The sequence below is a fragment of the Ascochyta rabiei genome, chromosome 1 (assembly GCF_004011695.2).
Source record: "Ascochyta rabiei chromosome 1, complete sequence".
In the NCBI taxonomy this organism is placed as follows: domain Eukaryota; kingdom Fungi; phylum Ascomycota; class Dothideomycetes; order Pleosporales; family Didymellaceae; genus Ascochyta; species Ascochyta rabiei.
In genome coordinates this window covers 1,893,640-1,908,300 of record NC_082405.1, presented here as the reverse complement: position 1 = coordinate 1,908,300, position 14,661 = coordinate 1,893,640, and the positions used below count along the sequence as shown (strand labels likewise).

Sequence of the window (14,661 nt, the reverse complement as noted above, 5' to 3'; positions counted from 1 at the left end):
GAACAGCCTCGGAAGAGCAGCTCTACGTCAGGCTGAGGGCTTTCACTAAAAAAGCCCTTCTGTTCGGCTTAAGACCAAAAACTACACGCCCCTTCATTTCCCTCGATTTCATCGTTCGTCGCAGTTACACAAACTATTTTTGATCAGGACAAAGCAACATGGGTGACACAATGAAGGCAGTAGGTTCGTAGAAAGACCACTACACACTTGATCACAGCCCTTCTTACACAGACCAGATGTCAAAAACGGCAAGGGCCCAATTGATGCCCTTCACATCACCGACATTCCCAAGCCCCAGCTCGGAAAGTCGCAAGCCCTCGTCAAGGTGAAGGCGTTCGGCCTGAACCGCATGGATCTCTTCCAGCGCGAGGGCAAATACCCTGTACCACCTGGTGCCTCCAAAATTCTCGGTGTCGAGTTTTCCGGTACCATCGCCGAGCTGAGTGCAGAGGGTGGCGGCAAGGAGGGTTTCAAGGAGGGAGATGAGGTGTTCGGACTCGCATATGGTGGTGCGTACGCAGAGTACATTGCTGTGTCCACACACATGCTTGTCAGGAAGCCGAAGGAGTTGACTTGGGGGCAGTGCGCCGGTATTCCTGAGGTATGTCTCTCAATCCCGCAAACGTAGTCCAATGCTAACGACGTGCACCAGACGTGGATAACAGCCACCCAAGCCATGTACCTTGTCGGCAAGTACTCGGCCGGCAAGTCCATCCTTTGGCACGCCGCAGCATCTTCCGTCTCAATCGCCGGTATCCAGCTCTCGCTCGCCGACCAAGCCTCCGCCGTCTACGCAACCGCCCGTCAGGACGCAAAGTGCGACTTCGCCGTCAAAGAGCTCGGAGCGACCGCGGCATTCAACACTACCACGCAAGACTGGGCAGATGAAGTCCTGAAAGCAACCGACGGGAAGGGCGTAGACATCATCGTCGACTTTGTCGGCGCAAGCTACTTCCAGAACAACCTCAAGGCCGTAGCCAAGGACGGTGTCATTGTCAACCTGGGCTTCATGGGCGGCACCCAGGTTCCCGAGGGAACTGACATCAGCGCGTTCATCATGAAGAGGTGCACATTCGTCGGCAGCAGTCTGAGGAGCAGGGACGAGGACTACCAAGGCAAGCTGAGGGATCAGCTCGTAGAACATGCGCTGCCGAAGTTCAAAGATGGGTCGTTCAAGCTGTTCATCGAGAAGGTACTGCCGTGGGAGCAGATCCAGGATGCTCATCGCTTGATGGAGGAGAACAAGACCAAGGGCAAGGTCATCTGTACCATCTCTTAGGCTGATGTAGTCACAAGTAGTGGAAGTAATGATTAAGCGCAATCGAACAGGATCAAGAACGTCTTAGCAAGGATTGAGCAAGAACCGCAAAGATACTGTTCTAAGCTGGGTGAGAAGGAGAGTACATCTGCAAAGAAAAAAAAGCGACGTTGGCAGGATTCGAACCTACGCTCCCGAAGGAACAAGATTTCTAGTCTTGCGCGATAACCACTCCGCCACAACGCCGGAGATCACTTGCTGGTTAATGCTAGTGACTGATAAGATTTGGGACAGACATAAACATTATATTAAGTAGACTCATTCCATAGCGATATGGTGATATATATCGACCTAATTTCCCACCCCCTCGTACACCCACTCTCCACCAATCACGAACAGGAATAGCACAGAATAACTGTATTCACCACTGTTCAAAGGATACACAAAGAAAGTCGATATGATCGTGCCAATATCCCTTCTTTAAGAAAGCCTCCGCAGCCTTGCGTTAATCCACAGCGCATGCACGCTGCTGCCAATCATAGTCGATAGGTATTCCCCAGATGCTCAACTCTCGACCAGACCCGTGATTCTTTCCCAAAGCTCTTGCTATTTGGTCGGTATCGCTGATGCGCTTGGCGAGGTCTTGGGTTTGGGCTGTCAGGTCATTGATGTGGCATTTGAGGGCGTCTTGTTCTTCAGTCACTTCACTGAGCTGTGCTTGAACAACGTCGCACTCACGCCATGCTTCCGCGATATTGTTGCTCGACTTTGTCGTCTCTGGTCCGCGGGTAGGTCTCCTTCACGACGTGATTTGTGGAGTCGGAGAATTATAGTTGGAATGCAAGTGTATCTGACCTGCAGGGACATCTTTAGCCTCGATACTCATTGTATCTGCATTTCTTGAGGGCTAGCAGCCATCGTTGCAACTAACTAGGATGATACAAATACAAAGGCCTCTAGGTCCTTGGTCAATCTCAACAGTTAGGCGCAAGAGAAGCCGTATGCAAGTATATACAAAAGCTGTGAAGATATCGTGAATACTGCTAAACGGCCCCACTTCAGGAATTCAAACCTTGTCTAAACGTCTGCAGTTCTATTTGTACAAGTAAAGCGCTGTGTATGTGTAAGTCCTAACGTTCGAACCTACGTAAATCACCTCGGCCAATGTCTTGCATCTCAAATCATTTTCTGGATACATGTGGTAAGCGAGAGATGTCTTTTCAGATACTGAGCAGCGTATTAATGTCTTCCTTGTTGCTCGTGCTTATAGCTAACGTTGTGCAGATAATTGACTGCACGGGCTAATTTGACTAAACATATAGGCTGAGAAAAAGAGCCATAGTTCAGGGCAAAAAGCTACACTCTTAGTAAAAATGCTCCGAAAGGCAAGGATGTAGGAAAAGCAACTATATAAAACAGTGTATCCGTTGCAGTACCAGTGTAAACTAGCGACAACATGGCTGTAGGTAAAAATCCAAATGTTAATTAGTGTGCTAGATACACCAGTTGCATAAATTTCTATCCTACTGTCACCAATCAGAAATGGGGTATCTAAGTTGTATGAGAGCCCTGGCTATTGCTGATTGGCTTGATAATGCAACGAACCCTCCATTCGCTCAACATTTTATGACCGCGCGCGCTATCTGGGTTCTGTAGCTAGGAAGCACCATCTTCGAAGCAGGATCAACGTAAATCCTTGAAAGACCTGTTATCGTCATAACGCACCTGCTTTTCTCGACAGGCGTTTGTGAAAGTATTTGCAGGTGTCTTTTATAGAAAGATAGATCCGCTTGCCATTATTGGCTATCATACGCGCTACCGACATCAACGATTTGGTTGCTTAGCTAGTCGACCATTCTTCCGTTACAATCAAGTAGTACGCTATTCCCTCCCTGTACACTCGTCTCGCTGAATGACTTTCCAGACTCGGCTACTTCGAACTCAGATACCGACACAAGTCAGCCTATTACCAGAGCAAGCTGGTCTAAGTAAGCACTGTTTGCCCTGCTGGGTGTACTCCTTGTCGTTCTGGTCCCCATCGTCGGTTTGATCTTCTGATGTATAGTTGCGAGACGTAGAGCTATCGCACGCCCCAAGGACTGTATCGAAGGTGAGCGTCAGTAGTATTCTCATGTCAGTGCCTGGCTCACAACGACCAGACGGAAAAGGGAACACCACGTTTCGCAGCTCCGGGTGAGGAAAGAGACTCAGGTTCAAAGGAGTTCGAAGTAACATCATGGTTGTCACATGTTGAGATATCAGATCGGTGGTCTGGTGAAAGGTATCGACAGGCGTCCTTGAATAAGGTATGCAGACGCAGGTGCGGTGATACAAAGAGCTAATAGGCCCAACGGGTTTGGTAATTAGGTCGATGCAAGCGGGAGTAATGATCATAAAACCCCGTAGTCGTGAGAAAACGCATTGAGCTTGAGAAGCCACCGCGAGTTTTTCCGAAGTACTCTGTGAGAAGACCACAGACTACCTTGAACCTACAAGACGATCGCGTCAATAACGTTGAAGTCTTTTAGGTTTCACTGTCCAAAGCTCGAGGATAGATGACTGTCAGCTGTGTATGACTCAAGAACTACAAAGTATCTAATTCTGAACTTCCGTGTTCGGTTTTTCTGGCCATTCGTTTGTCAAACTGGAGGCATTCCATATGGGTATAGTATATCCTCACTCTCCAGCTGCTTTGGCTCCACTCATGCGGATGACCTGTCCTTGCGTACCGCCTCCAGCATCCTTCTTCCACCCAAGAACGTTGTCACTGTTCTTGCTTTTGATCACTCCGTAAGGAGCTGGGAAGCCGTTCTTCACGGCACCACCAGGTCTTCTGGCACCTGAGATAGCCAGCCTCTGCGTTTGGTGGCTGATGTAACCAGCTACAAACCCCTGTGTTATCAGAGTGGCGCATATGCATTCCACCTCGGCAAGATCAACCTCGTGGTTGTATGGCTCAACACCTTCAACACCTGCAAAGTCAGGATCAATATACGACGACTTCGATACCGACGCGTGGTCCTGGAAGATATGACCAAAATTGCGGCGTCCGGCTCCACGACCTTGCTCTGAAAACTGGCCGTTTTTGATCTTCGCTTGTGCTTCGAGATATGAGAAGGCAACATGGACAGCGTTGAGGTCGAGAACGGCAGCCGAATTTGTGGTCGATCCACCTTCTTGCCCTGTCAACCGATATATCGTTCTGAACAGTGATTGCCAGACCAAGACTTCGCAGTAATTCCCGAGTTGATAGAATATCCTGAACTTCATGAGCCAGCCTGCACTTGGGTCTGAAAGGTCTGTGTTTGTGATACGACGGAATTTTTCAAGGTCGCCCGATTTGATGGCTTTTGCTATTGGGTCAAAGATAGCATGTAGACCTTGAGCTTCTGGTAGTGCGTAGATGTCTTGCTTGGGAGAACGGCCAAGGATCAGGTTAGAAGCGATGAGATATATGAGTATGAGGCGCCGTTGTTTGATGAACTGCGGTCTTTGAGAACTGAGATCGTACGCGTGATCCAACACCAACTGAGCCGCATAGAAGTTGGTGTTGGCAAAGTGATACCGCCCAAGATAGTACAGGTACGTGACTTGCTCTGGCTTCGGATAAAGATGCAGTGGTGGCGACGAATTGGTAATGTTCTTGAAGATCGTCTCGCAGCTTTCAGGCTTGTCAGCCTGAAAAAGAATCTTCAGGCAAATGTTCGCCATTTTGTAGATTCCGAGCTTCTTATCCTGCGTGCCCACTCGATCGTTTAAGCATTGGGTGAATGCCACTCGAACGACGTTGGCTGCTTTCTCCGACAAAGATTCTCGAGAGCCTTCATCGTTGGACGTAAGTAGATGTTGAATGAGTTCCGGGTGTTTGTCCAGTCCCAGAGCAACACGCGAGAAGACTCTGGCATAGTTTACAATCGTCGGAAGGATCAGAACGCCCTTGATTGGGTGGGTTAATGCGCTGTTAGCCTGCCTTCTTGGAGTCAATTAACTGCCTTTCGTTCATATCAGGAGAGACTCACTCCTGCAGATCTTTTAGTCCTTGATATGTATGCAACAAGTTGTCTAGATCCATATCTCTCAAGAAGGTCATCCACCCTACCAGGAACGTGACCATGGCGTTCCAGCCCTGTACTGGCTTCCCTTGCTCATCCTGATATTCAGCTGTTTCTGTAACAGCTTTTCGCACCAGCTGATCCAGCCGACTGTCAGAGTTATTTGCGTTTTGCGGATAATTGTTCCGCAAAGATTGGACAAGCTCCTCGTATATGGGTGGGAAAGGTGGCTCTAGAAGAACAATTGACGCAAGTTCAACCGCATTGCGAGCCCTTACCGCGTCGTTGACTGCTGTGCAAAGCCTTATCTCCACACTGTTGTTGTTTTGAGAGAAGGCCATGGCCGCGCGCAACCGCTGCTGAGGTTTAGGTTAGGTCGCTGTACTTTGGACTCGGTGAAGCTTACGTTAGCGCAGATCTAGCGTCGACGCTTATACCCCTGTCGGCGATCTTCGAAGGAAGTTTGTCTCTCGTCCATTACAACTAGCCTGCTCAAACAAAAATGGTCCACTTCTCGTCGCGTTACCGGATATGCGGAGCGTACTTGCACGAACAGGGTATGGCTACGTCGCACATGTCGCGGGTTCTTCTTCACATGTAAATGTTGTGTATCTGAATCCACCATGACATCACAGCCTGTAATTGTCGAAACGGCGCTCTCAACGCTGCACGTTCTTTGCAAGGGTCCATGATTTGATAATTGTTAAGAGTTCAACCCGCACTGCCTCGCAAGCTCTCACAACCTCATCGCAGAATTGCAAGTATGGGCCGCATAACGAGCGCAGTGCAATATGCTCTCACGCATCCGATCCTTTTCATCTATCAGATCCTTCAATACATCCTCGACATCCTTCTCTCGCCCACACCTCCCCCACCTCATGCAAAGCTATCACGTCCCAAAATCGCCATCATCGGCGCTGGCCTGACTGGCGTGTCCTCCGCCTCGCACTGCGTAGGCCATGGCTTCGATTGCCGCATTTTTGAAGCGGGTTCCAAGTCTAGTGTTGGTGGGATTTGGAGCAAGGTCAACAACACATCTGGACTACAGATTCACTCGATCATGTACCGCTTCCACCCGAGCGTGCACTGGAAGAAGGGATATCCAGACCGCAAGCAGATTGTGAGCCAGATCACCGAGTTGTGGAAGAAATATGGACTAGAAGAGAAGACGCACTTCGACACCAAAGTGGAGAGAGTGTACAAAGACGACCAAGGACGCTGGATCATCAACGACCCATCATATGGTCACTTCGATGGTGTGATTGCTGCGATCGGAACGTGTGGCGATCCCAAGATGCCGACATTGCCAGGCCAGGAGCACTTCAAAGGCGATATCTGGCACAGCTCGCAGCTGGACGGAAAGTCTGCCAAGGGCAAGAAGGTCGTCATCATTGGTGGTGGAGCTTCCGCGGTCGAAGCTCTCGAATTTGTTGCCGCCTCAGAAGCAAAGCACACCACCGTCCTTGCGCGGTCTGAGAAATGGATCATCCCCCGCAACCCCCTCGTTGATGCCCTGCTCGCTCTCAACGTCTTCGGATCTGAAACGATTTTCTCTTGGATCCCAGAAGGCATCCTGCGCCACCTCTTCTACCGCGACCTCTACGACCTCTCCCCGCCCCGCGACAGCGGCAAAGGCATCTTCACCGAAACGCCCATGGTAAATAGCCAGATTTTCGACCTCATCCGCGACGATAAAGCCAGCTGGCTACGCGGCGACACAAACGGTTATTCATCCTCAGGCACCGGCATATCCTTCACACAGCGCTCGCGCGGCGTCCCCAAGAACGGGCCCGGCAGCGAAAAGCTGATCGACGCAGACATTGTCATCATGGCGACCGGGTACAAACGCCCTTCGCTCGGCTTCCTGCCAGACGAAGTGTTCAGCGAACCGTATGACCCACCAAATTGGTACCTGCAAGTCTTCCCGCCCGGACACCCGTCCATCTGCGCGAACAACTGCACATACGTCAACGCCATCGGCACTGTCGGAAACTACCACATCGGCATTTACACGCGCTTCCTGCTCATGTACCTCGTCGACCCTCTTGCACGGCCCAGGACGTGGTGGATGAAGCGCTGGATCGACGTGACACGATTCATCAAGAGTAAAGCGCCAGGCGGTGCGTTCGAATTCTTCACGTACAGCGAGCTGATCTACTGGTTTCTGTTCACAATTGTAATCAACCCTTTCCGCTGGAAGTGGGCGGCATTTGTGCTGTTTGGCCTTGGTGCGGGCCTGCCGCTGAGTGTGGTGAAGCAGGAGGACAGGGCGCGGAACGGAACGGGGTTGCGCAACATCTGGGCAAATGATGAGAGCGGCAAGGAGGATTAGGTTGATGTGAACGTGACTTGATAGGACTGGTTCAATGATATGCATTTACACAAGATGCATCCTGCGTGATGCGTCAACGCCGGAACGCCGCGCGTGTCTACCTATACAATGTAAGATGTTGACGCACAAGAACAACACCTTCGAGTTGTGATCTGCCTCCGTCATCACGCGTACATCCCCTTCGCTCAACGTGCTGCTTAGTCCACCTTGATTGACCTGTAGATCCTGAGCGTGAACAGCCAGCTCGCGAAGAAGCCGATGGTGCCTGCAGACAGTGTTAGCGCTGAAACGTATCTAATTTGAGATGTGAAATTACCAGTCAGGACAAAGACCAACAAACTCAGCAACGCCGAGTATCCCAGATAGACAACCCCACTCGTCCAGCTCAAGAAACTGACATCCTTGACCCAGTAAAGCAAGCAACTAGCAAAGACATAGAACGCACTCGCGCCTGCTGTGAAGAAACTGCGCCACTGCCAGTGGTAGTTCTCCGCACAAAGCAAGAAGTAGATCATAAGGACTGTAACGGCGGCGGAAGTCATGATCATGAGTCCAAAGCAGATGAACAGGAAACCGAACATGTAGTACACTTTGTTGAACCAGATAGAGTTCATGATGAAGTACAGCTCAACGAAGATGGCACCGAAGGGGAGGACACCTGCGAGCGCCATGGAGGGGAGAGGACGGAGATAGCCTCCAGAAGGCGGGATCTGACGAGGAATCTGGTTGGTACGGACAGGAGGCTCGATGGCGCCTTGCTTGAAGCCGACCCAGGATCCTGCGAAGCTGAGGGGAACAGATATAACGAACCAGATGATGACAATGACGAGCATGGTCGTGAATGGGACAGCTCCGGATGCGCCACGGCCCCAGACGAAGAGATTGAGAAGGAAGAAGGTTGCGAAGACGACGACAGGAAGAGCGAACGGTGTGTAGAAAAAGCAGAGCTTCCACTTCTCGCCATGGAAGAACTTGTAAATCCGAGAGGAGACATAACCGCCAATGAAGCCGAAGAGCGTGTAGAAAATGATGATGACAGTCCCGAGGGCGCCGCGGTTGCTTGGAGACAGGAAACCGAGGAGGGCAAATGCAATAGTCAGAGCTGTCATGGCGAACAGCTGTGCTCCATTGCCGAGTAAGACGGAGAGGAAGAGAGGGCTTTTAGGCGGCCTGAAGACATCGCCGTGTACCAGCTTCCAGCCTGAATCCTCAGCTACGCCGTCCTCGACGTCGCCATTATCACCAAAGTCGTCGAGCGCAAATTGGTCCAGGCGGTTGTATCTTGCAATGTCTTTCCTGAGCGTGCGCACCAGAATCGTGCTGACCATGCCGACCAGAAAAACAACGATAACAGCTGAATTGATAAGGGAGAACCAATGAATCCTGGGGTCGTAGACGTGGAGGTACTTGTCCCAGCGTGTCGCAAACGGCGTGGGGCTAAGGCGCCAGTATACGCTGTATGTAAAGTCTACCTTGTCGCCCTTGTCTTCGTTTAGTATAACTGGTGTTTGTGCGCTCTGGCACTCGGATTGTTTGGGGTCCTTCATCGAGTATGGATCCACAAGTACACCGACGACTCGGTAGTTGTCTGGCCCTGCCTCGTGATAGTCGATAACAATGTCGTAGTGATTGTTGAAAATGGGGTTCTCCCCATCGACCAATCCTAGCGCGAAACCAGGACTGTAGAAGGGTAGGTCTGAGTTGGGATCCTTTAACAGTTGCGCCGCAGGCAGTCCATCTATCAGCCAATTCAAGTCATATCCTTGCTTGATCTTGCTGTTGACAAACACAGCGTCTCTCGAGTCGTATTCCTGTGGTCCACAAAGTGCTTTGCACGTCTCGTTTACCCCCATCTTCAGCTCGAAAGGGCTGTCCTGTATACGGTCACCGAACAATATACTCCCCAGGCTCTCCTTGATGTACTTTGGTCCATCTTTCGGTTGGCAGAAGTGGAAGGGTTCGTGGTAGTAGTCGAACGAGAATACGGATCGTAGTTTGGGATCGTTTTGGGAGTCTGCAGGCGTCAAGTGATTGACAAATAGTGGTACTGCATCTCCAACTTTATAAGATGTAGGCGCAGTTCCGGGAAAGTAGAACGCGGCCGCTGGTAATGGCGCAAGCGTTAGCAGCGATGCAAGGACAGTGCCAGATACTGATATGTCGAGTCGCCGCATTTCGAGTGTGTATTCTCCGGTCGAAAGTGGGCGCGGATATGCGCAGATGGCTGTTGCGATACGTTGCCTTGCGGCTCAGCGTCGAGGTGGGCGGCGGAGACAAACGGAGGTGCGATGAAAGCGATGCGGGCAAGTGATAACAGACAAGTTTGTACCGTGGATACAGCTGCTATGAGAATACAAAAGCGCAATGTAGTATTGCAGCGCGACCTGGGAGAGGTTGTGAGAATAGCTATGATGTTGCTCAAAAGATACCTGTCCCAAGCTTTACGTGACACAAGCTTGAGGTACGCGTCAGGATCGCCAAGTCCAGGCTACCTGCCACGGTATCCCTGGACTTTGGCACAGCGTCTCGTGTAACCGAACATATATACAGATTGAATCACAAACAGATTGAAATTGAACATTCATGTATTGCACCGTCAGATGCCCCTAACCAATGCAGCAAGTCATATTTACATCAATCGTGATGAACCATACGCCTAAGCGAGACAGACCTCCGCCTCACGCGTCATGCTAAACGGACGCATGTTAGAAACCCCACGGCGCGATGTGGTATCGAACAAGTCAAGAACAAGAAACAACAACGACGCTACCGCTTACACCAACCCGTCATAGAGAGACAGCGCTGACACAATCGTTTCGTCACGCTTGGAGCCTTCCTTGAACTCGGCCATGTCTAAGCTGCCGTTCTCGTCCTTGTCCATCATCCGGAAGATCTTGCGCACGCGCTTCTCTGGGGTGTCTTCGTCCTCTGGGAGCTTAACCATGGAGCCAACCTGTGTCTGTTAGAAACGTATTGGCGGTGAGGTAGTTTTGACCTACCATCTTGTAGATAGCCTCTACAATTGCCAACATCTCCTCGTAACTGATCTTGCCGTCGCCGTCAATGTCATAGAGCTGGAACGCCCAGTCCAGCTTGTCTTCCATCTTTCCTCGACTTGTGACGCTGAGAGCGCAGATGAACTCCTTGAAGTCGATGGTGCCAGACTTGTCCGCGTCGAAGACGTTGAAAACGTAATCTGCAAACGACGACGGATCGCCAAACGGGAAGAACTGTTTGTAAATCTTTTGGAACTCCTCCTTAGTGAGCATGCCAGACGGGCAGTCCTTCAGGAAGCCTGTGTGGATTCAGCAAAAGGCCACCTATACTTGCGCAAATCCACATACCCTTGTACCACTGCTGCAGTTCCTTCTTATCGAAGTGGGTGGCCTTTTGGAGATCGGCCAGCTCCTGCTGCGAGAGCTTGCTCTGGCTGTAATATCGCACAATCAGCTTCTCGTTCTCTAGTTTTAGGTATTCCACAGCGCTCCGTGAAGCCAGTTCCTTCCGGAATTCGCAGACAGCATTTGCGAGCGCGACACCCATCACGGCCTTGTAGTGGACGTATCCCACTTCGGTGCGGTGGGGAATATCAGCATGACGCGGACGTGCGAACTTGAGCGGCGAATGTTCATGCTCAAGGAGGTGCATTTCGTGTGAAGCGATCGGCATGCGGTGCCGCGACATGTTGTCGTTGTGGGACTGGTAATCGGTGTTGCGGCGGCTGTTTTGCGACTGCATACTGGCGCGTCATGCAGTCTGCGGTGTGGCTGTGATGTGGGGGATTATTGTGTTTGCGTCCAGAAGCCATGACGCAGGTCGGTGGATCGTCTCAAGTCGTCTTTGCGCGGTGCTGGCCATGCTGAGGTGAAAGGAAGGAAGGCAACGCTGAGAGCTGAAGTGAAGTGGTGGTCTGTGGCCGCCCCCGCGCTGTGAAACAAGAAGGAAGACAGTACTTACGATTTACCCATGTTGGCGAGAACGGGTTGGTGGGGTGTAACGGAGGATAGGTAGGCGCGTTGAGGAGAGAGAAAGAGCAGAGTTTCGCAGGCAGAAGTCAGGCGCAGCAGCAGACGTGTGGATGCGGGTCAATCTGTCGTGGCGGGCGTTTCTGGACCGCGGGTGCAATCGATTGTGGTTTGGCGGGGTGTGCAATGGGCGAGGCGCAGCAGCAGACTCCTAGGAACAGGTATAGCAGTATAGCGGATGTTCGGTCACAGGGACGCGGAGATCGGAGGATGCTGGGACTCGCGGGGGGGAGCCGGATAGCAATGCACTGTAGGAGATTATGACGAATGAGCAGCGGGAGGTTCCAGCGCTTCGGTTTCGACAACAGACAAATATAGCTCACCACGGAGACCCCGACATCGACTCGGCTTCGTCATTCTCCCAGCTCCCGGACAGCCCGAGCACCAACATCCCACCGGACAGCAGACGGCCTGTCCAATGACTTGGGCCAGCGCAGCCTGGATCCTCGAGGTGCGTGGGTGCGCGGGTGTGCAACAGCTCACTTCTGGGCTGGAACACCCTCGAAGCACGACCGCCCGTTCAGCTGCCAGCGTCTGGCGCCCACCGTGTTTTACGTGTAGCCCTGCGCTGCACGCTGCCCTGCCCACGCGACCTCTGGCTAGCTGCGCGTAATCTGCCGCGCCGCAGCTGTGCATCGTACATCCACATCCTGTCACGTGCTCAGGTGCTCAGGTGCATGTGGGTTTCCACTTGGCTCTCGACCCTTGTTCGAGCTTGTTCGCACCAAACAACGCGCCCCGCAACCATGGACGACATCTTGCAGGCGCAGTTCGACCGAGTGGAGCAAGCCTTGAGCACTTTGGTCGACTCGATTGCGTCGTATAACCCCAACCCCCAGGCTGCAATCGACCTTGTCGCCGCCGATGACGAGCTCAGCCATGGTCTTGACCAACGTACGAGTGCACACGGATGCTACAAGGTCTACAGCTGATGCGTGACAGTCGCCAGGCACCAGGCAAACCATGCGCGTATCCAAACACTTCGCGCCGAAGCTGATGCGCTAGAAGAGCAGCTCAAGTCGTCTGTCGCAGCGTTGGCAGGCTTGCGCAAAGAACTGTCCGAGACGCCAGCGACCGTCTTCCCGGAAGACTCCCGCCCAGTTCCCTTTGACGAGCTGCTTGGATATGCAAAGAACATTTCCAAGTATACTGTGCCGCCCACCTTCCGCGAGCGCGTCCCAGAACCAGAGTTAGAAAGCCACAAGGACAAAGATGCATTCGAAGGTTCGGCCAGCGCCCCAGCTACAAATGGCGTGAATACACCCACCACCGCAGCTGCAGCCGTCGAGGCTCCGAAGGGCAACATAGAACCTCCAAAGGAAGGCGCAGGGACGGACGCTGCTGCGCCAGAAATAACCGCCGAAGAAGAGGAATGGCTGAAGAAGCTCAAAGACAGCGGTTTCGCGTGGTTCCCTTGGCCAGACGATGCGAAAATCCGCCGAGGCAACCTGTGGAAAGTCTACCACTACCGCGAACACGGCCGTAATTTGGACGAGTTCAACATTGAGGCGTACGAGGAAGAGGAGAAGAAGAAGTTTTTGGACGCGGTACAACCTCAGCAGGCACCCGAGGAGATGCAGGCAGAACCGCAGTTCCAGGAGCAGAGGGCTCAGCAGGCACCACAGGCGCAGGCTGCTCCTGCAGCTCCGGCTGGGGCAGGATTCACGCTGTTTGATGATATGGAGTCGGATGAGGATTGACGACCAGTAGCGAAAGGCAATAGGCAGTGTGGCATCGAGAACACATACACTGTCATTGGGTATCCAATAAAACAAATCTAAGCAATGTGACAGCGAAAGTGTCACGAGACATATAGATCCAACGTCGTCAAGGTCGTGATCGTACCATGCCGTAAGCTCATGCACGCTGACCTGCGCCATCATATACAGGGTCTTGTTGGTGGTCGTACGCATCATGCTCGCGCTCGACAGGAGCACCAGTTGCGGCGAACGTATTCGGCCTCCAGGTACCGTCCTTCGCAATGCCGATGATGGAGATGAACACAAGAGCGTGGAACAAGCTACTGATCCAGTACATGGCCAGATAACCTGCGCGGCTGATCTGCCCTTGGGGGATGAAAAGAACGGAGGACCGAATGACGGGAATCAGGCTGTACACGAACAGCGAGAGATACAAGATCGAGGCCCAGAGCACGAGAAGCTGACGGCACGTTAGAAGCTTGTAAAGAATATTGGGGGTTAGATACTTACACCTCCGGCTACACGTTTTGTCTTTGGAGAGCGTACAGCCAGCAGGGAGAGTGTAGCCGAAGCCAGTATACTGGCCAAGTACACGCTCCAGAAAGCTAGGTCGACGTAGTAAACAGCCGTGTAATTGAAATCAACAAGGTTGCGGTAATCCCTGCTCAGCCAACTTGTGTAGCTGTACAAAATGACAGAGACGGCGTTCAGGATACCGAGAATGGTCAAGACCGCTATCAGACCCATTCTAAGCGCTGATGGGTTGTGGCCGAGCTGCTTCCGGAGCATGGTGTTCAAGGTCCAGAGGACAACGAAAAGGAGCATGATAGTCTCGAGCCCATAGAAAACATTGATCGCGATGATCCAGCTGTACACATCGGTCGATCCGTAGGTGACCTCACATGCTTGGAGAGTGGAAGATACGAAGTTAATGGCTTGCTGGCTAGAGGTTGATTAGTCTTTGCGTACGTTGCATGTCTTTCTTGAACAGACATGAATTTAAAAGATAGAGCGAGCATGTAAGGCAAACCAATCAGATGTTTTCCAGCTCCAGTTCCCCTGCGAACAATACATAGCGTTATCAGCGTGCCCAGATAGACTGCGAGGAAGACGACCAGGCAGGCGTAGTCTGAAAGAGCGTAGTCGTCATAAATAGAAGGCCTGAAACAAGTAGAGGAACGGTTGTAGCCATGTCTGCGCGCCATGGTTCGAGCTGGCAAAAAAGCTTTGATATGGGAGTAACTTGCGTCAGTAAGTGTCGATGTAAGCGAAGCCTCCTGGTGATTATATGCTC

General features: G+C 51.9%; 7 protein-coding genes and 1 non-coding gene across 8 annotated transcripts; 3 read left to right on the top strand and 5 right to left on the bottom strand.

Moving 5' to 3' along the window:
- Positions 1 to 158: 158 nt before the first annotated feature.
- Positions 159 to 1,279, top strand: EKO05_0000567 (NADPH:quinone reductase; the record flags this gene model as incomplete). The annotated part of the gene is made up of 3 exons (XM_038936751.1): positions 159 to 183; positions 237 to 601; positions 653 to 1,279. The coding sequence occupies 3 exons, from the start codon at positions 159 to 161 to the stop codon at positions 1,277 to 1,279; spliced, it is 1,017 nt and encodes a 338-aa protein (XP_038803107.1).
- Positions 1,280 to 1,423: 144 nt separating this feature from the next.
- Positions 1,424 to 1,504, bottom strand: EKO05_1t9. Its single transcript has one exon. It is a non-coding gene; the product is annotated as a tRNA-Ser (tRNA).
- Positions 1,505 to 3,934: 2,430 nt separating this feature from the next.
- EKO05_0000566 (uncharacterized protein) lies at positions 3,935 to 5,651 on the bottom strand (the record flags this gene model as incomplete). Its single annotated transcript, XM_059635457.1, has 2 exons — positions 3,935 to 5,228; positions 5,278 to 5,651. The coding sequence occupies 2 exons, from the start codon at positions 5,649 to 5,651 to the stop codon at positions 3,935 to 3,937; spliced, it is 1,668 nt and encodes a 555-aa protein (XP_059491440.1).
- A 422-nt stretch (positions 5,652 to 6,073) lies between these two features.
- On the top strand, positions 6,074 to 7,642 carry EKO05_0000565 (uncharacterized protein; the record flags this gene model as incomplete). The annotated part of the gene is made up of 1 exon (XM_038944734.1): positions 6,074 to 7,642. One exon carries the CDS (start codon positions 6,074 to 6,076, stop codon positions 7,640 to 7,642), a length of 1,569 nt encoding a protein of 522 aa, XP_038803105.1.
- Positions 7,643 to 7,839: 197 nt separating this feature from the next.
- EKO05_0000564 (Transmembrane 9 super member 2) lies at positions 7,840 to 9,816 on the bottom strand (the record flags this gene model as incomplete). Its single annotated transcript, XM_038936624.1, has 2 exons — positions 7,840 to 7,907; positions 7,959 to 9,816. The coding sequence occupies 2 exons, from the start codon at positions 9,814 to 9,816 to the stop codon at positions 7,840 to 7,842; spliced, it is 1,926 nt and encodes a 641-aa protein (XP_038803104.1).
- A 599-nt stretch (positions 9,817 to 10,415) lies between these two features.
- On the bottom strand, positions 10,416 to 11,380 carry EKO05_0000563 (Calcium-binding protein NCS-1; the record flags this gene model as incomplete). The annotated part of the gene is made up of 3 exons (XM_038936550.1): positions 10,416 to 10,595; positions 10,642 to 10,937; positions 10,987 to 11,380. 3 exons carry the CDS (start codon positions 11,378 to 11,380, stop codon positions 10,416 to 10,418), a joined length of 870 nt encoding a protein of 289 aa, XP_038803103.1.
- A 1,033-nt stretch (positions 11,381 to 12,413) lies between these two features.
- EKO05_0000562 (uncharacterized protein) lies at positions 12,414 to 13,367 on the top strand (the record flags this gene model as incomplete). Its single annotated transcript, XM_038936641.1, has 2 exons — positions 12,414 to 12,561; positions 12,610 to 13,367. The coding sequence occupies 2 exons, from the start codon at positions 12,414 to 12,416 to the stop codon at positions 13,365 to 13,367; spliced, it is 906 nt and encodes a 301-aa protein (XP_038803102.1).
- Positions 13,368 to 13,524: 157 nt separating this feature from the next.
- EKO05_0000561 (uncharacterized protein) lies at positions 13,525 to 14,572 on the bottom strand (the record flags this gene model as incomplete). Its single annotated transcript, XM_038937060.1, has 3 exons — positions 13,525 to 13,827; positions 13,878 to 14,310; positions 14,361 to 14,572. The coding sequence occupies 3 exons, from the start codon at positions 14,570 to 14,572 to the stop codon at positions 13,525 to 13,527; spliced, it is 948 nt and encodes a 315-aa protein (XP_038803101.1).
- Positions 14,573 to 14,661: the final 89 nt, after the last annotated feature.